This window comes from Pelodiscus sinensis, chromosome 2 (assembly GCF_052426305.1).
Source record: "Pelodiscus sinensis isolate ZL-2025 chromosome 2, ASM5242630v1, whole genome shotgun sequence".
NCBI classification, from domain to species: domain Eukaryota; kingdom Metazoa; phylum Chordata; order Testudines; family Trionychidae; genus Pelodiscus; species Pelodiscus sinensis.
The window spans coordinates 183338020-183364164 of record NC_143053.1 but is presented as its reverse complement, the minus strand read 5'-3'; the positions used below and the strand labels follow the sequence as shown (position 1 = coordinate 183364164).

The following is a 26145-nucleotide window of genomic DNA, read 5'->3' as shown; positions in this document are numbered from 1 at the left end:
AAATCAGTAGCACTAGGCTATTGACATTTCATCTGAGTTTTCTACCAATCACAGCCTAACATCTCATTCTGATGCGGAAAGGCACTATCAAGTCAATGTTTTTTTTTGTTATTGACTCCATCAAATCTGGTCTTACACGTCAATTTGAGTCACTGCGACAAATTTGTGCCCTTTTTTGATTCCTTTAGAGTTCCGAAAATTAAGTGATAAAGATCTATATTCAGTGACTGAACAGTTTCAACAAAGATACAACAACGACATTTCAAAAGAGCTCTGTGACAAGATCATTTTCCTGAAACCTATACATTCCACCAACTTTAAATTGAACTGCAAGCCAAAAGAACTGCTTCAAGAAATATTTGATTTTGGCCTGTCAGCTGTATTTCCTAATATCGCAATTGCATTGCATATTTTTGTCAGTCTCCCTGCATCAGTAGTTTCAGGTGAATGTATATTTTATGTGTTAAAACAACTAAAGAACTATCATTGCTCTACAATGGGGCAAGAGCATTTGAATGGGCTTGCAATGCTTAACATTAACAGTGATGTTGCCCGTAAATTAGATTTTTCTTTAATTATAAACGAGTTTGAACACAACAAAGCCAGAAGGGCATTCCTAAAATGAAGAATTTTGCTTGCAGTGGAAACTCACAATTAAAGTTATCTTTTTAATATACATGCTATTGGTATAATGACTTAATTGTTAATAAATATATGTCTCAAGTGTTCATTTTCATATATTCTTTTGGTTTTAGTATGACTCTGTGTATGAGAAGTTAGCTACAATGGGGGGCTGGGGCTGGGCTGGGGCCTGTAAACTCAAAGTGGCCTGGGCCTCTGCCATTCTCTGAGAGGACCTGTTCCCAGGTTGTCACTTACATGCAAGATTTGGGAGCTGGTGCACAGCCCACAAATTGTTCTCTATTGACAAATGATAACATTGAATGGACATGGACAAGGTTTATGTTAAAAACATTTGTTAGAAGTAAGATAATTCATACAATATACATGTCTTTTGATGGTTACCAGACAGGGACACTTGACACTAAACACTGAAGACTTTTGTATTGCTATATTAATTTCTATATGTTCAGGGTTGAAAGTGCAAATATTGAATAGAGAGGCATTCCTCAGCTATAAATCCTATTACACAAGGACAATTATTTTGAACTCATAGTTCAGAGAAGATTTTATATTTTATCTTTGCCAATATATTACCTGATGTGAATTAAAGTAAATATTGGATTTTGCTATATATATTCAATACATTTTTTAAAAAATCTTTGCTAAATTGTTAATGAAAATGTTGTCGTCATTGAGGCTATGTTCAAGTTTTAGGAAGAATCTCAGCTGGTACTATTATTAATCTGGTTAATATAATTCTTTCATTTGTATGCCATTTTTCCTATTCTACAAGGTCTCATAGAAAGTTTTCTTAGCACACTGCTTTCCGGCCTGCAATATTCTTGGTATTATTGATGAGCCAAGTCCAAATTTTTATAAGCTGACTCCATTAATCACTCTTTTCACATGACCTTGAGTGTTTACAGCTTTGACAAAGTTAGCTCAGAAACTAGGTCTTCGTACATCCTGTATTAATTTGATTATAACACACAAAAGATTGATTTAATTGTTCAACTAATTATCTAGATTTATGATATTGTCTTATTTAAATAGATAAGTCTTTTCATCTCTTCCTTTTTCTGTTATTCAAATTCTAGTTTTTTAAACTTATATGTGAATTTAATTTAAAAAGAAATCGGTTACTTTTTGTTTTCAGTAAGGAATCTCTACAGCAAAATGCAGGACAATGTAGCACTTTAAAGACTAACAAGATGGTTTATTAGATGATGAGCTTTCGTGGGCCAGACCCACTTCCTCAGATCAAATAGTGGAAGAAAGTAGTCACAACCATATATACCAAAGGATACAATTAAAAAAATGAACAAATATGAAAAGGACAAATCACATTGCAGAACAGGAGGGGGATGCGGGGGGGGGGGGGGGGGAAGGAAGGAAGGTAAGTGTCTGTGAATTGATGATATTAGAGGTAGGGAGAGTGGGATGTTTGTGAGTTAATGGTATTAGAGGTGATAATTGGGGCAACTGTCTTGGTAATGGGGGTGAGAGTTCAAATGTTTGTTAAGTCCTTGTTGGCAAGTGTCGAATTTTAACATGAATGACAGTTCAGAGGATTCCCTTTCAAGTGCAGATGTAAAAGGTCTTTGTAGCAGAATGCAGGTGGTCAAGTCATTGAGAGAGTGTCCTTTCTGGTTAAAATGGCAAGAAACTGTTTTCTCTTTGTGATCTTGTCTGATATCTGTTTTGTGGGCATTAATCCTTTGGCGAAGTGTCTGAGATGTTTGTCCAATGTACATAGCAGACGGACACTTTCGGCACATGATAGCATAGATTATATTTCTGGATGCACAGGAATATGTGTTCTTGATCTTATAACTCACTTGGTTAGGTCCAATAATGGTATCGGCAGAATGAATATGTGGACAAAGCTGGCAACGGGGTTTGTTGCAAGGGAAGGTACCAGGGTTGGTATTAGTGTGGTATGTCCTGTGGTGGTTGGTAAGAATCATCTTGAGGTTAGGTGGTTGTCTATAGGAGACTATACTCACAAACATCCCACTCTCCCTACCTCTAATATCATCAATTCACAGACACTTACCTTCCTTCCTCCCCCCCCCCCCCCCGCATCCCCCTCCTGTTCTGCAATGTGATTTGTCCTTTTCATATTTGTTCATTTTTTAAATTGTATCCTTTGGTATATATGGTTGTGACTACTTTCTTCCACTATTTGATCTGAGGAAGTGGGTCTGGCCCACGAAAGCTCATCATCTAATAAACCATCTTGTTAGTCTTTAAAGTGCTACATTGTCCTGCATTTTGCTTCAACTACCCCAGACTAACACGGCTACATTTCTATCACGAATCTCTACAGGAATTTCACCTGTTTCTGAGCATACCATATGTCAGCTTTCAAACTGCCTTTTTATGGATAGGTTACAGAAATCAAGTGACCATTTAAAAAATAATAATCAACTTATACCCACAATGGCCAAACGTGGTATGTGCAGTACAGCAGTTATTACCCTACTCTCAGTAAATCTTGTGTGATGTTTGTGACTCCTGTTGATTTTTAATGGCAACCACTGCATTTCACGATACAAAAAGCAGCAATTGTGTATACAGAAGGAAGCTACTATTCAAATATATCTGCATCTGTTCTAGTATAATAAATACAACAAACATTAATTGACAAAGTAAATTTGAGTAAAGAATCTGTCTAATGTGTTCTGAATTTTTGCTTGATCTGGCTCAGAAATGGATGCTGTTGGATTGACAGCTTCTAGGAGGTCTTTGTATACTGTGACAGTGCTAAATGCCAAAATATCTAGTGAAATACTTTTACCAAGGCCACAGAATGTCAGCAGGTTTAGAAAGAGTTTGCAACCTGGGCACCGTTTTCAGATCATTTTTTTAGGCTATGGGCTGTGTCATTTATTACCAAGGACCTGTTTCAACTAACAATTGTTTCAACTAAATCTAGAAAATATATAAATACTGACTTATTGAAATGGCTCCATGAGAGAATTCCTGGATCCTATTTCTCACTCAGCAAATGGGCAGTCCCTTAAAATGACCCATCTGAAGAAACAAGGTGGATGAGGTGTAATATCTTTTTCACACCCGTATTGAAAAAGTAACATTCTAAATAGGAGTTACACATTATCTCTTGTGCTACTCATTGTGTATGGTACAGTATAGTAGTCCTTTCTTCAGCACTAGAACAGAGACAGATAACTGCTCCCAGCACTTAGCTAAGCATAGGAATAGACTGTATTACATTAATAATAGCTAAGCTACACACTATAGCTAAGCATAGGAATAGAATGTATTACATTAATCAGCTATTGACCATTTTCTTTTCTGATTTTTTAAAATAACTTACTTTGTTAATAGTAATCATTACCATCCAGACAGAGATTGTGTCAGATGGGTAAAACACATTTAGGAACTAGAAACAGTGTTTTGCTGAACGATTAGCCCATCAACACTAATTTACTATTATCCATCATTATTGCATCTTACCCTGGAGCAATTGTACCACATTCGTACATGAGCACATGCGCTCTCTCCCTGCTGTGGATTTGCTTATGTCTGTAGGAGGGGAGCACTTCTCTGGGTCGTATAAGAGTTACCAAATCAGTCCATGGAAGCACATAGCAGCACAAAGCAGCTAAATTGTACTGGAGTATTTGGCTTACAGCTTCTCCTAGTATCTTTCAGAAGGGGAAGTGCTTAGGTGACAACAGTTTCCTAAATGATTAAGCCTCTGATTTGAGGAGAGGCTAAGGCGAAATCACTGGTATGTGGTCTGGTGGGTGACCAGCACATGGCCTAAATCAAATGGCAGGGCAATTTAAATGATTTTTGTCTTCAGCACTGGATATGAAGCATGCAACACAAAATAAAAATTTGAGACTTCTCAAATAGTGGTTTATAATCTCAGAATTCAGGATTCAGCTGATAGTAGGTGCAGTATCAGTGAGCTTTCAATTCACACTCCCTTCAAGAACAGGTGTCAGCTTCAATTACGTTTCTACAAATTCATTTTAGTCAGTTAATGAAATCCACTGGAGAATCATATTGATATTTTTCTCCAGCTGTCTGTCTAAAGCCTTTTATAACATGTTCCTTCTCACCTCGTGGGAAAATTTGTTCCAAATATACTTTCGACTGCATAGGTCATTCAGTTAGGGCATCAGAGAGTTGTTTGTTGTCATGTTATGATTTAATAATTCAGAAATTATGAAGTTCTTCTTCGAGTGATATCCCCATGGGTGCTCCACTGTTGGTGTCGGGCTCATCCAGGCGCCACGGATCGGAGACTTTCAAGCAGTCATCAGGCCGGGACGAGCCCAGTATCAATAGTGGAGCACCCACCGGAGGACTCATCTCAATAAATAATCGTTATTCTAAAGAGAGTAACTTCTCTTTAGGAAAGATGCATTATTAAAATTATCATTACACCTTCATGTGAAGAAATTTTCACTCACAGTAATAATGAAAGTTGAAATCCACTGGGCGTTGAAGGTAAGGTAGACGCTCATCTTCCACAATTAAGATTCTATTATTTTTGCTATTAAATAGTATCTTCTTGTCATCCCAGATAATCTTTTGTTCCCAAGTCCTTGTCCTTATGTATATTCCTTTCTAGGTGTGCAAGCATCCTGCATACCTGAATTTTTGCTAGCACGGTCTGCATGTGTGCTCAGATTAGCCTTGTGCCTCATTCCAACGGTATAAACATTGAGGTAGGCAGGATCAATTGCCCTTCAAGTTTCTTCTTACTGCCCGTGGCCTGAGAAAATACTTTGGTGTCCTCAGTGTTTCACTTAGCTCTTATCCTTTTGAAAATATATTTTACATAATTTTCAGTATAGTTTTTTTATATATAGTACAAGATTGTGTAGTAATGCTATTTAGCACCTGCACTTTCACAGTACATATACGCTACAGCTACACTACGAACTTTCTCCGGAAGAGGAAATGCAAATGGGGCACTCATTTGCATATCTTGCACTCTCATTTGCATATTCTCTTCTGATCCTTTTTGCAGAAGAGGTTTTTGTGCAAAAAAACACTGTGTAGATGGCACCTTTTTGCGCAAAACCCCCTTTTGTGCAAGATCCCTTCTTCTGAGAAGATTTTAGCACAAAAAGGTGACATTTACAGAATGCTTTTTTGCACAAAAACTTCTTCCGCAAAAAGGATCGGAAGAGAATATGCAGATGAGAGCATGAAATATGCAAATGAGTGCTCCATTTGCATTTCCTCTTCTAGAAAAAATTTGTAGTGTAGCTGTAGCCATAGTTTGAGGAAGTTTTCACTCCCATCATGATGCCTCTTTGTTAGCTTGAGGACAGTTTTCCTTGTAATACCCATTCCCCATCTTTCAGTTCTGTGCCTCTTGTAATGGAGACTTTTCCTTTGATGATAGCTGCCCTTTCTGTTTGGGGTTAGACTCTTATCGTCCATACTGGAGATGCTACTGGTATTGGTGAAATTCTCTTGTTCCATACCAGGAAAACTATATCTTCCCCAACAGCAGAGAGGCCTCAAGTTCCCTAGAGACTTGTAGGTCCTTTGGTATCATACACCTAGGCTATGTCTACCTTATAAGGTTTTTTGCGCAAAAACAACCAGTTTTTGCACAAAAATCCACGGAGCGTCCACACTTCAAGCGTGCTTTAGCGCAAGTAAATCGACAGTAAAACAGCAGAACTGAGGGCTTTTTGTGGTGTAGATAAGCCTCCGTCTATGAGGCATAACTCCTTTTTGTGCTACAGCTGTTGCACAAAAAGGCATGTGTGGACACTCCGCAGGGGTTTCTTGCACAAATAGAGCCTATCCAAAAAAGCACAGGTACTCTGATGGCCATTCTGTGAAGGGCCATCAGAGCTTTCTTGTGCAAGAGTGTCCATGCAGTGTGGACGCTCTCTTGCGCAAAAGCGATGTGTTTTGAGGTGTGGATGTGCTTTTGCGCAAGAAGTTTTTGTGCAAGAACTCTTCCGCAAAAGACGATTTGTGCAAAAACCCTGCAGTGTAGACTAGTGCAGGTGAAAGACCAGGGCCCTTAGGGACAGTCCATGGGGTGAAGTGCTTGGTATTGGCTTCCATGGCGCTAGATGCCTTTAGAATCTATGAGCCGTCCCTGCCATCTGTTTTAAAAGTTGTATTGATACATTTTACTATGTGATCCCAAGCTGCCTTCTAACATTTCATATACAGAAATAAACATCAGCTGAGTGCTTTTATTTTCTACGCCCAGAAGGCTGATTAATGTTTACACAGGGTTTGACATGAAATACAGTTTGCATTTTGCAGTAATTGAATTTCCTACAACTTATTCAGGAGCTGTGCTGCACACTCTCTAGGAAGGATGTAGATGAAATATTATTGTTGATGTGTATCAACTATATGAGCACTTTCTTCCCCATTTCATTATTCTGATATCTCACTCAGAAATGAGAGTGCAGCATATCCTTTAGTAACCCAGAGTACAGTTTCTGAAAGGGATTAGTGAAAACTACTGTTTTTAGAAGCAAAAATACCGCTACTTCTCTTGGTAGCAAAGGAAAAGAATATGGGGTTTAGTAGTTGCTGCGATGCCATTTCCAAGAAATTTGGAAGCAAGAAACTGAAAAACACCTTAGCTGCAGAAATCTCCCATAGTTGTATTACACACGATAAGCTGTTGAGAAATATTAGCCCTGCTGTTAACATCCACAGAGGAGTGGTGAGTCTAAGCATTAATCTTACTTTGCAGCTTTTGTCAGTGATAAATAGTGGTAGATATTGTGGTGGATGGTGATCTCAGAAGTATCCTTGGGATTGTTCCCTGGTGTGCTGATCTTGCCACTGCTACCCACCTTGTTTTTCTCTGGGGCTCCCCACCACCCTGTCCTGCTGGACTAAATCTTCTGGTCTCCCCCAGACAAGGCACAGAGTTGGGGTTACTACTCTGTGAATTGCAATGTAGACACTGAACCACTTCAGTTCTGGGAGAATGCAGTTCTAGAGCACAGCATCCAAGAAACCAGTCCCCAAAGGGGATCAAAATCCCAAATAAATCCACCTTTCTCTGAATAAAAGTTTCATAGAATAATAATAGGACTGGAAGGGACCTCGAGAGGTCATCGAGTCCAGCCCCCCGCCCTCAAGGCAGGATCAAGCTCCGTCTACACCATCCCTGACAGATGTCTATCTAACCTGTTCTTAAATATCTCCAGAGAGGGAGATTCCACCACCTCCCTTGGCAATTTATTCCAATATTTGACCACCCTGACAGTTAGGAATTTTTTCCTAATGTCCAATCTAAACCTCCCCTGCTGCACTTTAAGCCCATTACTCCTTGTCCTGTCCTCAGAAACCAAGAGGAACAAATTTTCGCCTTCCTCCTTGTGACACCCTTTTAGATATTTGAAAACCGCTATCATGTCCCCCCTTAATCTTCTTTTTTCCAAACTAAACAAGCCCAGTTCATGAAGCCTGGCTTCATAGGTCATGTTCTCTAGACCTTTAATCATTCTTGTCGCTCTTCTCTGTACCCTTTCCAATTTCTCCACATCTTTCTTGAAATGTGGCGCCCAGAACTGGACACAGTACTCCAGCTGAGGCCTAACTAGTGCAGAATAGAGCGGCAGAATGACTTTACGAGTTTTGCTTACAACACACCTGTTGATACAACCTAGAATCATATTTGCTTTTTTTGCAACAGCATCACACTGTTGACTCATATTCAACTTGTGGTCCACTATGACCCCTAGATCCCTTTCCGCCATGCTCCTTCCTAGACAGTCGCTTCCCATCTTGTATGTATGGAACTGATTGTTCCTTCCTAAGTGGAGCACTTTGCATTTCTCTTTATTAAACCTCATCCTGTTTACCTCTGACCATTTCTCTAACTTGCTAAGGTCATTTTGAATTATGTCCCTATCCTCCAAAGAAGTCGCAACCCCACCCAGTTTGGTATCATCTGCAAACTTAATAAGAGTACTCTCTATCCCAATATCTACATCATTGATGAAGATATTGAACAGTACGGGTCCCAAAACAGACCCTTGAGGAACTCCACTTGTTATCCCTTTCCAGCAGGATTTAGAACCGTTAACAACAACTCTCTGACTACGGTTATCCAGCCAATTATGCACCCACCTTATCGTGGCCCTATCTAAGTTATATTTGCCTAGTTTATCAATAAGAATATCATGCGAGACCGTATCAAATGCCTTACTAAAGTCTAGGTATATGACATCCACCGCTTCTCCCTTATCCACAAGGCTCGTTATCTTATCAAAGAAAGCTATCAGATTAGTTTGGCATGACTTGTTCTTCACAAACCCATGCTGGCTATTCCCTATCACTTTATTACTTTCCAAGTGTTTGCATACGATTTCCTTAATTACCTGCTCCATTATCTTCCCTGGGACAGACGTTAAACTGACCGGTCTATAATTTCCTGGGTTGTTCTTATTCCCCTTTTTATAGATGGGCACAATATTTGCCCTTTTCCAGTCTTCTGGAATCTCCCCTGTCTGCCATGATTTTTCAAAGATCATAGCTAAAGGCTCAGATACCTCCTCTATCAGCTCCTTGAGTATCCTGGGATGCATTTCATCAGGACCTGGTGACTTGCTGACATCTAACTTTCCTAAGTGATTTTTAACTTGTTCTTTGTGTATCCTATCTTCTAAACTTACCCTCTCTCTGCTTGTATTCACTACGTTAGGCACACCTCCAGACTTCTCGGTGAAGACCGAAACAAAGAAGTCATTGAGCATCTCCGCCATTTCCAAGTTCCCTGTTACTGCTTCTCCCTCCTCGCTAAGCAGTGGGCCTACCCTGTCCTTGGTCTTCCTCTTGCTTTTAATGTATTTATAAAAGGTCTTCTTGTTTCCCTTTATGCCTGTAGCTAGTTTGATCTCATTTTGTGCCTTTGCCTTTCTAATCTTGCCCCTGCATTCCCGTGTTGCTTGCCTATATTCCTCCTTTGTTAGTTGTCCTAGTTTCCATTTTTTATATGACTCCTTTTTTATTTTGAGATCATGCAAGATCTCCTTGTTAAGCCAAGCTGGTCTTTTGCCATATTTTCTATCTTTCCTACACAGCGGAATTGTTTGCTTTTGGGCCCTTAACAACGTCCCTTTGAAATACTTCCAACTCTCCTCAGTTGTTTTTCCCTTCAGTCTTGCTTCCCATGGGACCTTACCTACAAGTTCTCTGAGCTTATCAAAATCTGCCTTCCTGAAATCCATAACCTCAATTGTGCTGGTCTCCCTTCTACCTTTCCTTAAGATCATGAACTCTATTATTTCGTGATCACTGTCCCCTATACTGTCTTCCACTTTCAAGTTCTCAACTAGTTCCTCCCTATTTGTTAAAACCAAATCCAGAACAGCTTCTCCTCTGGTAGCTTTTTCAACCTTCTGAAACAGAAAGTTGTCTCCAATGCAGTCCAGAAACTTATTGGATAGCCTGTGCCTCGCTGTGTTAGTTTCCCAACATATGTCTGGATAGTTGAAGTCCCCCATCACCACCAAATCTTGGGCTTTGGATAGTTTTGTTAATTGTTTAAAAAAGGCCTCATCCATCTCTTCCACCTGGCTAGGTGGCCTGTAGTAGACTCCTAGCATGATATCACCCTCGTTTTTTACCCCTTTTAGCTTAACCCAGAGACTCTCTACACAGCTATCTCCTACGTTCATCTCCACTTCAGTCCAAGTGTGTACATTTTTAATATACAAGGCAACCCCTCCTCCCTTTTTTCCCTGTCTGTCCTTCCTGAGCAAGCCGTACCCTTCCATACCAACATTCCAATCATGCGTCCCATCCCACCAGGTTTCTGTAATACCAATGATATCATAGTTGTATTTATTGGTTAGCAATTCCAGTTCTTCCTGCTTATTACCCATACTTCTCGCATTTGTATATAGGCATCTAAGATACTGATTTGATCTTGCCTCCCTGTTGTGCCCTGACCCTCCTTTCTCCTTGCCATTATAGGCCGTAGTCCCCCCCATTTCCAACCCATCTCCCAGTCCCGCACATTCAGCACTTACCTGTGGGCTTTGCTCACCTGCCCCTGACAAACCTAGTTTAAAGCCCTCCTCACAAGGTTAGCCAGTCTGTGTCCAAACAAGGCCTTCCCGCTCCTGGAAAGGTGAACTCCATCTCCGCCAAGCAGTCCTTCCTGGAAGAGCACACCGTGATCAAGGAAGCCGAATCCCTCCTGGCGACACCATCGTCGCAGCCAGGCATTCACCTCCAGGATGCACCTCTCTCTGCCCGGGCCCCTACCTTTGACAGGAAGGATAGAAGAGAATACCACCTGCGCTCCAAACTCCTTCACCCGTACTCCCAAAGCCCTGTAGTCACACTTGATCCGCTCAGTGTCACACCTGGCAGTATCATTTGTGCCCACGTGGATGAGTAGCATGGGGTAGTAGTCAGAGGGCCGGATAATCCTCGACAATGCCTCCGTAACATCTCGGATACGGGCCCCTGGCAGACAGCATACCTCTCGAGATGAGCTGTCAGGGCGACAGATGGGTGCCTCCGTTCCCCTCAGAAGAGAGTCTCCAACCACGACTACTCTACGTTTCCTCCTCGCAGTGGTGGCAGGAGACTGCTCAACCTTGGTGGTGCAAGGCCTGGTCTCCTCCACCGTGGGGAGTGACTCCTTGTCTCCTGCTGAAAGTAAAGTGTAACGGTTATGTAACAACACAGTGGGAGGGTTAGGAGCAGGGGTGGAACACTGCCTGCTGCCGGAAGTAACCAGCTGCCAGTGCTCACCCTGCACCACTGCCTCCTCCATAAGTGGCTGGTCAACAGTCCCACATCCTAGGACAGTGACCTCCGTGGACTCCACAGGAATACTGTCCAGGAATTCCTCATGGCTTCGAATGCTCCTCAGCCTGGCCACCTCCTCCTGTAGCTCTCCCACCTGCTGCCTGAGAGATTCCACCAGCAGGCACCTTTCACAACGGTTGTCTCCCCCAGCCTGGAGATCACTCAGTGGGAATTGCAAGCCACAAATACAGCAAGACCACACCAAGACCTGGGTAGAGGCATCCATGCTCAGGTTCTCTGTCTGGATACAGGCACAGGTGGAGGAGACAGGAGAAGTACTGGCACAAGTGCTACGGGTCTTCATCACCATCAGTCACTCCCTCTGCCCAACTCCCTCTTCAACTCCCCTGTCTGCAGTCCGCTTCGCTCCCCTGGTCGCACTGCTCTGGCTTTTTAAAGCCTGCTTGCCTAGGTCAGGCCTGCCCCCTTCTGAGTCACACAGGGGAAGGCTGAGCCTGAGGCTAATCAGAGGCAATCAAGGAAACAATGGCAGGCTCTCAGTCCCAACTGCCACAGAAGCTGAAACTGAAACTGCTAGCACTCACCTGGAATCAGACTCTCAATTCACACTTCAAACTGTAAAATTCAAACAGTCAGGCACAGGCACACACTCACACCACAGCTTGTACTCTCACCGGGTAGCCTCTTCGGCGGTGGGGTCGCTTTGCTCTCCCTCTTCAACTCCCCTGTCTGCAGTCCCCTGTCCGCTTCGCTCCCCTGGTCGCACTGCTTTGCACAAAGGAAGCCATGAAAATGTTTGTGCTCTTAGTCTTTATCAATGAAAGAGAGAAATGGACACTGGTCATTCCCCTCCTCTCCTTCCCCTGCCTCCCCCCCCCCCATTTACACTGGGCCTGCTAGTGAACAAAAGTGGTTTTATTAAGTACAAACAGTAGGATTTAAGTGGTTGCAAGTGATGACAGATCAAAGTGAGTTACTAAGTTATAAGGAAAAGAAAATGCATAGCTAGTGTTAATGCCCTAAAAAACCTGTTGCAAGTAGATTCTTATCCTAATGAGCTGTTCTTGTCCTAGGTATAATCATCAAGTCAGAAATTCTTTTACCCTGACTTGGGTCCCTAGCCCTTTGTACCCTTCCAGGGTTTTCCAGCCAATCCAAAGACAAAGGGCTGATAGTCTTTTCCCCCAAGGTGGAAACTTTTTGTTCTACATTCTCCCCTTCTATGGAAACCACCAGGGTCAAAATGGAGTCCCAGTATCAGGTGGCATGGTCACGCCTTACTAGTTCAATCCCCTTTGGACTTACAGGACAAACAAGGCTGTTTAGAAGTTATTAAGTTGATCAAGTCATTAAGGCTGCCGGATGGGGGTGGGGAAGCAGTACTGGGTCTCATTAGCACGTTTAAACTATAAATAGTCTTATACTTCATATTTCTCACTTTACACACAAGAATGATGCATGCACCAAAATAGGATATACACAGCCAGCCAGCACATTGTAACTGCAAAATTGATAGGTTACATAAGGTATTTTGTTGAAAGCATCTTCGAGTTGTGCATATTTATATTCATAAGCCAAACTTCACAATGTGTGTGGGGGGGGGGGGGAGGGAGTGGAGGGGATCACAGCTCTATCGTAATTGAACCTAGACCAGCAGGAAAATGTTAATGGTGAGTTAGTAACACAATCCTTTTCTGTCATCAAGATACAGACTCACAGTTGCTCACTAATGGTAACTTTCATAGCCTGGGGGAAGATTTGTAAACATCACAGATTGCTGTGAGCACACCCATGATTAATACTTTGTAGGATAATGGTGGGTCACGTAATGCCAGAGAGAGACCCACTGTAATCTATCACATGAGATGAATTAGTCAGAAAATAAACTGGCGCTTTAAAAAAAATTAAAATTTTGCATCATTAATTCCATTTTGTACATTTGGGTTCACAGGTATGGCCCAGTTTTAATTTGGTAAATTCAGTAATAACTATAACACTGGGCCAGATTCTCAGCTGCCATAAATTGTCATAACTCCATTGACTTTCATGGAACAACAGTAATTTATGGCTTGTGATGAGCCAGCCCAGTAACAAAGGTCTAATAGTAGAAGACACTATTAATAGCACTTGGTTGATACTACTGTCGCTCTTGAGGCAGGGAGTGCATATTGGTTTGCATTTGTATGGCGGCTAGCACATGACCAGAGTTCCTACGTGTTATGGTAATACAAATAATAATGCTTGCCTGAAATATAAAGTGATGATACCATTACTGGGGAGAATTACAGGGTTTGCAGGTGAATGAAATAATAAATAATGTAATGATACTGGATGCCAGATTATTAGAAAATAAGGTTGATAATAGTGTGCAAAATGTATGAGTGTGCACATACCTCTCTATCTTTGTTAGTGTGACCTCCATATGTATACACCAATTGCACATTTAAACTTTAGACGTTCAAGTTCTTATTTGAATGCACAATTGCCATAACTACTTGGATGCAAAAACTAACACTAGCATACTTTGATACAGAGCTACAAAGAGAATATTATTGATATCGGCTCCAATGATCTTGATTCTGGTGTCAGATGAGTTTTACACCAATGTAAATCTTTTGGTTGCAGAGGAGTTGCTCCTGATTTTTGAAATTGGGTCTTAAAATCTATTTGACATTTTCTGGCTTAGATTCCCATACCACATCCCCCTTATGCTCCTAGGAAATGTACTATATGACAGTTGTCTTTTCCTAGGATCTCAAGTACAAATGGCACCTAATGATTTCTCTAGAGGAAGCAGATGTTAAAAATTTTGACACATGCTCCCTTGTTGTCAGCTTTCAACATTTGTGCCTTAATCCCATTGGTACGAATTTTATACAGATTAGCTTTCTTGGATGCTAATGTGCATGCTCTCTCAACCTAAACAGAAAAGATATAGTCCACAGGTCACATTTATTAGCAGACTCCAGGGCTCCCAAAGTGCTCATTCACTTCATTTCACCTCTCTAAATAGATGGGAAGGGCAAAGAATTAAACATGTTCCTTTAGGAGGAAGAGAGCAGTCATTAAAAGGATTGATGCAGTAGGAATCTGTTCAGAATTTTTTTCATTAATTTATAATAATCCCTAGATGTAAGTGCTGAAATATTGCTGCAGAAGATGAGCTAAGATATTTGTTATTTTCAAAAGGAAACCCTGTTTAATGCTTTGAAATCAGAAAAGCCCCAGGAAGCACTTTACAAAGTGCTAGCTAATCTGAGCAGTGGCTAGTTTACAAAATTTTAATTTCTTTATAAATGGGTGCTAGTGGCAGGAGTTGAGTGAGGGTTTTTAGCCCTGAGAGACAAGGATGGGTCAGATCTTGCACCTGTAGGGACTCCAGACTGGTCCCGTTCCAACCTAAGCTTTGTCCCACTTCTACCTGCTGTCCGTTCCTAAACCACCTCTTGTGTCAGGAATCAGCCAGGGAAGACAACAGACAGTTGAAAGGCAGGACTGAAGTGGGAATGAACAACGTGGAAGGAACAAAGTCATAGCCGGATGGAAGTGGGGAGGAGGTGTTCGGCTCTGGTTGTGCCAGATCAAACCAGTAATAACATTCTTCAGTTAAGAAACCTTTTAAAAGTACAGGGACTTGTGCCATTTGTAGGGTTTGCAGTGCATAAATTCTATGATTTTGGGGAATCTTTTATATGCTAATGAGGATACTTAGTGTTTCCAGTTACACTCAAACAAAAAGATATAAATGGTAAGCAACTTTAAAAAAAAAATGTAACAGCCATTACTGCTTGTCGAGAAAGCCAGAAGAATTCACATTAAATGGGAATTCAAGAGTAGTGTAGAATCCTGGCCCATCTGGGATCTTAGTATTTAGTGCTAGAGTATTGGGGGGGATATTGATTGTCCTGTGGACATACTTCAAACAGTACCATGATATTATGCAAAAAGCTGTTTTCTCTGTTTAAGCATGTCTACACTAGGAAATTATTTCAAAATAACTACTTTTGAAATCATAACTCCTGAAATCTTCATCAACGATTTAGATACTGGCATAGAAAGTACGCTTATTAAGTTTGCAGATGATACTAAACTGGGAGGGGTTGCAACTGTTCTGGAGGATAGGGTCATAATTCAAAATGATCTGGACAAATTGGAGAAATGATCTGAGGTAAACAGGATGGGCTGTGTCTAGACTGGCCAGTTTTTCCGGAAAATCAGCCACTTTTCCGGAAAAACTTGCCAGCTGTCTACACTGGCCACTTGAATTTCCACAAAAGCCCTGACTTCCTACTGTAAGAAATCAGTGCTTCTTGCGGAAATACTATTCTGCTCACGTTCAGGCAAAAGTTCCTTTTGCGCAAAGCTTTTGCGCAAAAGGGCCAGTGTAGACAGCTCAGATTTATTTTCCGCAAAAAAGCCCCGATTGTGAAAATGGCGATCGGGGCTTTTTGCGGGAAAGTGCGTCTAGATTGGCACAGACGCTTTTCCGCAAAAAGTACTTTTGTGGAAGAGCGTCCGTGCCAATCTAGATGCTCTGTTCCGAAAATGCTTTTAACAGAAAACTTTTCCGTTAAAAGCATTTCCAGAAAATCATGCCAATCTAGACGCAGCCGATGAAGTTTAATAAAGGCAAATGCAAAGTGCTCCACTTAGGAAGGAACAATCAGTTTCACACATACAGAATGGGAAGCGACTGTCTAGGAAGGAGTATGGCAGAAAGGGATCTAGGGGTTATAGTGGACCACAAGCTGAATATGAGTCAGCACTGTGATGCTGTTGCAAAAAACGCAAACATGATTCTGGGATGCATTAACAGGTGTGTTGTTGTGAGCAAGACATGAGAAGTCATTCTTCCGCTCTACTCTGCACTGATAAGGCCGCAGTTGGAGTATTGTGTCCAGTTCTGGGCACCGCATTTCAAGAAAGATGTGGAGAAATTGGAGAGGGTCCAGAGAAAAGCAACAAGAATGATTAAAGGTCTAGAGAACATGACCTATGAAGGAAAGCTGAAAGGATTGGGTTTGTTTAGTTTAGAAAAGAGAAGACTGAGGGGGACATGATAGCCATTTTCAGGTATCTAAAAGAGGGTGTCATAAGGAGGAGGGAGAATACTTGTTCATCTTGGCCTCTGAGGTTAGAACAAGAGGCAATGGGCTTAAACTGCAGCAAGGGAGGTTTAGGTTGGACATCAGGAAAAAGTTCCTTACTGTCAGGGTAGTCAAACACTGGAATAAATTGCCCAGGGAGGTTGTGGAATCCCCATCTCTGGAGATATTTAAGAGTAGGTTAGATAAATGTCTATCAGGGATGGTCTAGTCAGTACTTGGTCCTGCCATGAGGGCAGGGGACTGGACTCGATGACCTCTCGAGGTCCCTTCCAGTCCTAGTATTCTATGATTCTATGAAATAACTATTTCAAAATAAGCTTATTCCCTGAGGAAAGCAGGAGTACAGATTTTGTATTAACCAGCCCATTATTTTGAAATAACATGCTTGGTAGTGTGGATGCTCTGCCTATTATTTTGAAATAAGGGGGGTTATTTCAAAATAACTCCCTAGTGTAGACTAGGGCTCTGTGTGCTTTACCCTTCCCCATTCCCCTTTTCATGATAATACTGACCTTATGGAGTTGTTCCTGTCCCTTCGGCTAGCTGTCAGTTGAGGGTGATCAGCACTGCCAGGGGTGCTAGCAGCATGGCTTAGCACTGCGGCTGTCCTTATATAAAAGAGAGGAGTTAGATGCCCACTTCTGAACACCCTACTTGTATGTGCAATGCTGCAGCTTAAATGACTAGTGCCAGCACCATGGTGCTAGTATGATTCCTCCTCCTATCAGACAGCAAACATAAAAGGGCACGCTCAGCCCTGTAGTGGCAGCAGGTAGCTCCTACCTAATATTGAAGGGACAAATTAGATGTTCCTGATGCCATGAGGGTGCTGATTGCCAAGGTGCAAGTGTCAGATACAACAGATGACAAAGTCCCAAATTCAAGGGACACCAAAACTTATTCTTGCTAGAACCTATAAACGGTTGCTAAGTCATTTCTTTAGTGTATGAGACTTTTTATTAGCTGAATGATATTTTATCTCTGGTGTAAGAATTTGTAACAATAAAAGGTACCGAGCATCGAATGTGCAGAGCCTGGGGAGTAAAATGAATGACAGCTCTCCAGATGAAGGACACTGGAGAGAGAAGTATGTTGAACATGCAAGTACAGTGGCCCCAAGGACAATACTACCAATTTATTTTAATATATGACAATTAAATTAATATGTCAGGTAAAGCCCTTAAGATATATAAAGAAACCTTATTGAAGAATGCCTGGCTGCCAGAATGAATTTCTAGGGAAAACCCTTCAGCACAGTAGCATCTGTTCATGACTGAAATCCTGACAAAGGTACACAAATGCCATTGGGAGGACAGGCTGCATTACACAACTGCTGCTCATGGAACTCAGTGAGGGTTATGCAAGCAAATGTCAGGGATTTCTGCAAGGGAATCCCATTTGGCCAGCTGCTATTTTGGTCAATGGCAGGAGACCATGCAGCTCTGATATTAAAACAAACAAAATACATTCAGCGAACATTAAGCTTACACGTGTCAGTGCACAAAAGGAAAGAAATGATAAATAGAAGTTTGCGCATGCAGCTTTCTGTCCAGCTGTACTCAGGCATTATGATGCAGCCTCATACAATCACATAGTCTTCTTCAAATAAAACACTGCCAGTTATTTACTTTAAAAAAGGACCTGATTGCACTTAAATGGGTGATTTCCAGAGCTGCTTCTGAGGGATTCTCCCCTCTTTTAAAATTATTCAGGCTGCATGCTATACTGTAGGTTTCAGCATATTTTTCAGGAACAAAGTATAAATAATTCCAGCACAATGAACCTTTATAGTCTGGATTTCCGTCATCTGGGAACATGTGTAGTTCGACATCTATGGGTGCTCCACAGCAGGAGCACTTGGGGAAATGCTGGGCTCCATGCTCAGATACTCCTCCTCCACCCTCCCAGAGCTTCCAGAGTACCACAAATAGCTGATTTATGGTGTTCAAGCTCAGAAAAAGGGAGGAGTGAGGACAGGGAAAGTAGCTCAGGGCTGCAGACCCCTGCGGCCAGTGGTCAGGAGCAGAGGCCAGTGACCGGTGGTGGGGGCCCCACAGCCACCCTCACTCTTACTCTGAGCGCCATCCATCCTCATCAATGCCACCTCCTCTGCTTTCATTAGAGAGGAGCCTTGCAGGGGGCAGCAGCAGAAGGGCTGACATTGACCTCTCCTGGTCCAGAAAATTCCTTGGTTCAGGCCTAGTCCAGGTCCCAAGGGTGCCAGACCAGGGAGGTTCAACCTTTAGAATATCCTCTTGTTAAAATATTGGTAGCATGCCCCTGACTATAGCACTGTGTGTTACTTGTGGGTTTTTACATGCATCATTATACAATTTTGCTCTGTTTTTTTTTTAATTCGATGAGCAATCTTAGAATTTTTAACTGGAACTTTTGTGTTAACTAGTATTAGTGTATTCTGTGTATTTTTCATCATGAAAGTACAGCTAGCCCTTCTGATTAAAACGGGAGAGTAGTGTTTTAGCAGAAGAAGAATGACTGTTCCATTCTCATTGCATGCTGTGCAACAGTTGTTTGATAAGTGGTTAAGGAATGATTTATGAATAGCAAATGTTCACAATATGCCAGTGGCATATTATTTAATGTATTTGCTAGGAAATCCAGAGGCTGTAAATAGGCATGTAAGAACTAGAATCACTGTAGAATGCTGTAGCACTCACTGACATGGTGCCTCTCTCTGGTCGTGCTAGGAATTAGCTCAGCTCAGTGCTGGAGCTTTTCCAGCTGATGTCTCACCCGCTGTTACCTGTTGTCCATTCTCCACCACCTTGTATCAGGGATCATGTCCCTCCCAGTCTGCGGAGCCATGCCCTTAAGGTACAGCCCTGCAGCAGTGCCCCACACTCCCCTTTAGAGAACTCCAACCCCCTGTACCCACCTGCCTCAGTGACCCATTGCCAGTTGTCCTCTAACCCTGCCTTGGGCAAACTGCAGTCTAAAATGGCCACTCATCATTGGCAAGGGATTGAGGACTTGCTACCTTTGCCTGCCCTGGCTACCTTCCTGCTCTTGCTTTCTCCAGCACTGGTCTGTCCATGATACCTTATTAGCAGTCAGCTGGGTTCTCTCCATCCAGAGCTGAAACCAAGAGGTGTTCCCCCTCTCCAGGAGTCCTTCTTATAAGGCCTAGCTGGGTCCTGATTGGCAGTCACTAGCTTCACTCTAATTGGCTCCTCTCCCAGGGCTATCTTTAACTCTTTTTATCCTGCAGCGGGGGGGTGACTGTTCCACTGCAAACATGTTATAAAGTAGTTGATCAAATTAGCCATTAAGAGTTAAATCCTGGCTTTACTGACGATGATGGCAAAAGTCTCACTGATTTCAGTAGTGCGAGGACTTCATTTTGGGACTTTCTTTCATATTGATAATGCCCATAGAGAAATTCCATAGTGAGCGTTATTCTACGCAAATTGTATACAGGCAGTCCCCAAGTTACGCAGATCTGACTTATGTCGGATCCGCAGTTACAAACGGGGCTTTTCTCGCCCCGGAGGACGGGAGCGGCACGACGCCCAGATGTGCTGTGGTCCCGCCGCCCGTGTCCTCCGGGGCGAGAAAAGCTGCTCCGCGTCTCCCTGGTCTGCTGGGGCGGGGGGGGGGGGTGCAGCTAGTGCGCCCTCTCCCCCAGCAGACCAGGCTTTTCTCGCCGACGACGCCTGGGACAGAGCAGCTGGGGCACTGCCGGGTAGGTCCCCCACCACCGCACCTCAGCGCTGCGGGGACCAACCCGGCAGCACCCCAGCTGCTCTACCCCAGGTGTTCCCAAGTCAGCTGCTGCTGAAAATGACCAGCGGCTGAATCTGGACGCCAGTTCCGACTTACGTACAAATTCAACTTAAGAACAAACCTACAGTCCCTATCTTGTACGTAACCCGGGGACTGCCTGTATATAGTTCCACATTGCTCTGGAGCAGAAAGCCATTTTGTTTGAGAGGTTCAGTAACTTACCAGATCAAGGTCTCATGCTACATGTGTTAATATGTGAAATGAATTAATCTGTGAGTAACCTTTGCATAACATTTGTCTGTAGATCAGCAATTCAGAAGCTGGGAGCAGAAGTATTTGAAAAGGTTTACAACAATCTCAAGAAAGCGAGACAGCAGAATGCAAGTGAAGACGAGATCCGGGAATGCCTGGAGAAAGTGGTTGCTAGAGCAAGTGACTGTTTTGAAGTGGATCAACTTCTTTACTTTGAGAAACAGCTGCTTGCCTTAGATCAAGATGCTCCAATATAAAATATGCCTCAGGAACGGAAAACACTGGAGATATGTGAAAATGCTGAGCTTCGCCCTTACAGGCCAGCGAACAAGTACTGCATTATTAAGGGCAGGGAGGTGCACATTGTGCTGACAGTCTGTTTTTACTCACTTGTTTTATTGCATCAAGCAGTGTATTCCCTTAGGTCCAGATTCTTCGTCCACGGTTTGTTCCTGTTGATTTCAGTGATGCATGATAAGTGACCCAGAGAGGTCAGTAAAAGTTTTGCAAACAGTTTCAGTGGTAGCAGCAGTGGGCTGTGATCCAGCAAGACATTTGAGCACATACATAAATGCTTTGCTGGATTTGGCCTTAGATGTGTGTGTGTGTGTGCGTACATACTCACATGTGTACCTGGGTATATATGGTTACTTGGTAATCAGAAATTACACACATTAATTATTACATTATTGAAGGCCTGTATTTCACTTGTGTGCCCTTTGACAGAGCCATGCAAAAGCGGGAGACCAAAATGAGGTCTGACCTGAAGCCTGCTGAAGTCCATGGAAGTGTTTTGAGGAATTTCTGTGGGTTTTGGATCAGTCTCATAATGTACCAATAGAAAAATAAATCCATGTTGGCTTGTCCACAGATTGTGTTTAACATTTTTTATCTCCATATTTGTGTTGCCTTCTCTAAATGCACAATGCTTCTGGTTATGTCAGATAACCCTCACACCATTCATTATGCCTGCTTAACTTTCTCTTCCTAATGTTTTCCCTTTTCGTTCTCTATGCTGATCTCCTTTACCATTACCTGTTAAGCTCTAAATACAAAATAAGTACAATACTGTATAACAGGTTCTCATGTGAGCCTGGAGCCAAATTCACTTTAGGCCCCCAGCCATCATCAGACCCCTTACATTGCCTGTTCTTGTGCAGTACATTGCAGTACTTTAAATGTGCTCACGTGGCGAGTGGGCAGCAATGGCCTTCAAAATCATTGCAGTTGATCTTGGACAGGTACTTATGGATGGGAGCTGCAGCCATTAACCTTTCTCCAATTTGCCAATCTGTAAAATGGGAATAATGATACTTCTGGTATGTGGCTACTGATGTCACAAGCAGTGATTAGGTGTTGATTAAGTGATGAAGCCAGTCTATCATGACAGCATTGTCTGTGGACATCAAAAGCATCCATCTGTCATCAAGGTGATCAAGAAAGCGGTGCATTAACAGATAGGATGCTTTTTGTTCTGGAGGTTCACAGAGGCAGGAAGAAGCTCTCAGGGAGCGTATCTAGATTGCATAGTTTTTTTCCAAAAAAGTGGCCTTTTATTAAAAAAAAAAAACTTCCTCTGAGTCCAGACTGCTGCCGCATTCTTTCAAAATGAAATCGAAAGAACGTGGCATTTTTTTTTACTGCGGAAATCCTCATTTTATGAGGAAGAATGCCTTTTTTCGAACGTGCTCTTTCGAAAAAAGGCGCTATGTAATGCAAACTGTGTTTTTTCGAAAGAGAGCATCCAGACTGCCTGGGCGCTCTCTTTCAAAAAAGTGGCTTGCTTTTTCGAAAGTACTGGTTGTAGTCTAGATTCTCTTTTTCAAAAAAGGCTTGCAGTCTAGACGGAGCCAGGGTGTGTCTAGACTATAGGGTTTTCTTTAAAAAAAAAAAAAAGTGGCCTTTTTTCGAAAAAACGTCACCTGTGTCTAGACTGCTGCCACGTTCTTTCAAACTTAAATTGAAAGAACACAGCAGTTTTTTTGACCACGGAAAACCTCATTTTATGAGGAATAACGCCTTTTTTCAAACGTGCTCTTTTGAAAAAAGATGTTATTGAACACAAACAGCGCTTTTTCGAAAGAGAGTATCCAGACTTCCTGGGTGCTCTCTTTTGAAAAAGTGGTTCTCTTTTTCGAAAATACTGGTTGCTGTCTAAATGATCTCTTTTGAAGGAAGCTTTTTTGAAAGATTCTTTCATAAAAGCCTCTTTTGAAAGAGGCTTGTAGTCTAGATGTAGCCTAATGGTAAGATCCACGTCAAACTGTCCCTGACCACAGTGTATCTTGTTGTAACAGGGAAGGAGCTTTTGGTTCATAGAGTTGTTTTGAGGGGCATGCAAATCCTCATCCAGAGAGACTATGGGAAGCAAATCTGACTTGTCTGTCTACCAAGACATGCTTCAATAATCCAAAATATAGTCCCTTGACACCTGTTGCCGCTGGTCCTCAGAAAGGTTGTGTCTAATGTGTTATCTGACATGTCCAACTGTTTTAGAGAAGGGGCATCCTGCATTTAGCCAGCATGTATGATGTGGCTTGGAGATGAAATCATGAAATAAACTGTCTTAATAGTTGGCTGTGCATAGTAATATTACCAGGGCCCACAGAGCCCACTCAAAACATTTCCATGGAATTGTACAGGCTTCAGGTCAGATCATGACAGGGGCAATCAGCCAGGACTGGAAGAGTGACAGCTGGAGTCTTCTGGCTACACTAGTGATGATGCATAGGGCAGAACTGATTGGTGAGTACAACTTGATACAATGATGTCTGGGGCCCTGTGCTGCCACCCAGAATTAAATAGCTGCAATAACTAGAGGTTTGGCAGTTGTCCACAAGATTGCAGTGCTATCACCCCATGAGTTGCCAATAAACCTGCACAGAAATGCAGCTCTCACCCAACATGCTGTCAAAAGGACAAAGAGTAGTCATGCTTTATAATGAAACTGGCCCAAAGCACTTGGAGCACTTCCATGCTGAACTGTCACAAAAGTAGCTCTCAAAATCCTATTTCTCACGTGGAATGATTGTGATCATACACTGTGCTGCAGCATGAAGTAGGAGATCTGGGTCAGGACTCCTTGATGGCCCTTTTACATTATTTAGCTTGGTACGTATGAGTCCCTTCACCACAATGGTTGGGCTTCTGATTCTGAACATAATTTCTATTAAAGGCTGAAGTCCTCAAAACACAGGCATCAACTTTTCCAAGGATATGGGAGAAATACCTGGGGACTGCAAGAGCCAATTAGCAAGCAAAGCAACTCCTCAATAATGCATATATGGCAAAAATGTAGACCAAGGGAGACAACTTTGTCTGCCGTACATAATTCCAATTGGCCATGGCCCAAAGCAAGTTACCCCAACACCTTGAAAACTGACTGTAAGTAATAGAGGACATTTTTTATGAAACAAAGTTTTCCAACAGCAAGAAAAAAGAACTGCAGGTGGTGAATGAGGCTCTCTGGAGTAGTCAAGCACTTAGAAAATCATTAAGAGTGTATCTTTGAAGTATGGAAATCATGTTCTGGGCTAGGCAAATGATCTCTCTCTGATGTGAGGATTTTTTTGTTTGATGTATATTAAAAAAAAGAGCATAATAGCTTGTAAAGCTGTTTTGATCATTTCCTTACCCCTGTGGGGGACGTGTTTTCCAAGTCACAGTTTGAGCCCTAAGGATCTCTTCTTCACTTTCCCCTCCATAACAACTAACTCCCATCTTCACGGCCCATGGCTGTCATTCTTCCAGGGGTGAGTAAGGGAACAAGGAGAAATTTTACCTGCAAACCTTAGTGTACTGTCATAGTTCTGCATGAGTCTGTCCCAGTTTCTTTATGGCTAAGGGCAGAGAAGAGAGCGGATGAAAGCTGAGGTCCTCCGAAATGTAGTTTAATGAAGATCAGAACCCAGCCACTGTTTCCTTTAGAACCTCTTTTTTGTTTCAGCAAATGTGATGGCAGTAGACTAAGTAAGAGAGAGTGCTCGTAAGACAGATGGCTAGAAGCTGAAGGCTTCGTAGCCTCCACCTATCACATACAGATTTTAAATAGAGGTGGGAAATACCTGTAGGGACCCACATATGCACTTTGGGATTTTATCAGATATTTCTTTAATTTTCTCCTTCACTTATTGACTGTGTAGTTTCTGGATCATTATCTAGACATCTTGACAGGGACTTTAATAGTCCATTATTCATACCTCTTGGGCTTAAAGTGTAATTTATAGATTTCTCTTGAATATCCAAAGTTTCTATCCTGAGGATGTAGACACTTTCACAACACTAACAAAACAGGTTTTATTAAATACAAGTTAAACCCCAAATTCAGCAGTAAATCCCATTCTACATAAAGAAACCAACCAGCCAAGAACAAAAATATGCTAGCCCCCTCAACCTCCCACCCTGTAGCCAGAATCTGAGCAACGATAGGGCTTTGGTCAGAAGTAGCCTGTATTTGTTCAACTTCAGGATGCAAAGAGGTAAATGGCGATTTTAGGAGCTGTAATGTATATAAACAAATGCAGTGAGCTATCAAGAGGATTGACACTTTGTACATCCTCGAGTACACAGACTCATGTCACGTCATGTCAGGTAAAACTACCCTTGCCACGTTTGGCTGATGAAGTAGTCCCTGGTGAATTTGTTTCAGTGATGCTGGCTGGGTTAGATACAACAGTATTAATTAAAACACAGGCCTGGTAAACTCAGGTTATCGGTTCCATCATTCTTGCATAATTGAATGTAGCACAAAGGAGACGTCAGGATTGAATTAACTAAAGATTTATTGAAAAATAAATCAGAGAATTTTAGGGCCTTGGAAGTGCAAGAGAGAGCAAGGGAGTGAGCGTGCACCAGGCATGGTACTAGAGACTGTCCTGGGCAGTATACCAGTCTATGTAGACATTTAACTGGCTTCCAGGCCCGCTGGCAGGGGGAAACAAAGGGGGCAATTGCCCCCCGGGTCTGGAGTTGCAAAGGGGCCTGGAGATCCGAGCCATCACTGTTGCTACTGCAGCAATGGCCAGCGCCCCAGACCCCTTTGTATTGCTGCCAGCGTGTCTGAGAGCTGGGGCAGGAAGCGGGTGCACCATTGTCTAAGTGGTGCTGAGGGCTGACCGCCCTTCCCCTTCCAGGGGTGCGAAGCCAGCTCCACCCCCCCCCCATACACACACACCAACATCTTGCCCCAGGGCCAGCAGTGGCTGTTGGCCCCACCGCTGACTTCCACTCTCTACCCTAAACAGGTCAGTGGGAAATTATGCACAGTTCTGTGCTAGTCTAGTAAGATATTTCTGGAACTAGGGAAACAGATCAAATCTATCCCATCATCATCCTGAGAGCTATCAGACAACACGCAATGAGTCACTGTTCCAAAGTCTCACCCTCAGTGCTGTAATTTGCAACTTAGGTTTAAAACTAAGAAAAGATTATGTCCTTAGCTCTTTTTAGCCGAAATCTAGTAAACACTTGCACAGTCTCATTTCCAGCAAGATCCTCTTACTGATATTCATTAGTAGAAATCTGACAAGGCTGAGATGGGGGAACGAATACTATTGTTGCGTCTTGGTAAAGAACAGAGTAGCTGCTTTAAATGAATTGTGGAGACATCACAGGCTAGGTCCATAAAGAGACTTAGATGTGTAAGTGCCACTTT

General features: G+C 42.4%; 1 protein-coding gene across 4 annotated transcripts in view; it reads left to right on the top strand.

The window, feature by feature from the left end:
• NEK11 (NIMA related kinase 11) overlaps nt 1–25755 on the top strand; it is a 214479-nt gene extending 188724 nt beyond the window's left edge. For 2 of the 4 annotated variants that reach the window (XM_006117582.5, XM_089776601.1), the window contains one exon: nt 20545–25753. In XM_006117582.5, coding sequence (XP_006117644.3) covers nt 20545–20749 — 205 coding nt within the window. In that variant the 3' untranslated portion in view covers nt 20750–25753. Of the gene's footprint in view, nt 1–20544 lie in introns of all 4 variants that reach the window. The other 2 variants (XM_006117584.5, XM_089776602.1) reach the window with 2 other exon arrangements.
• The last annotated feature ends 390 nt before the right edge of the window (nt 25756–26145 follow it).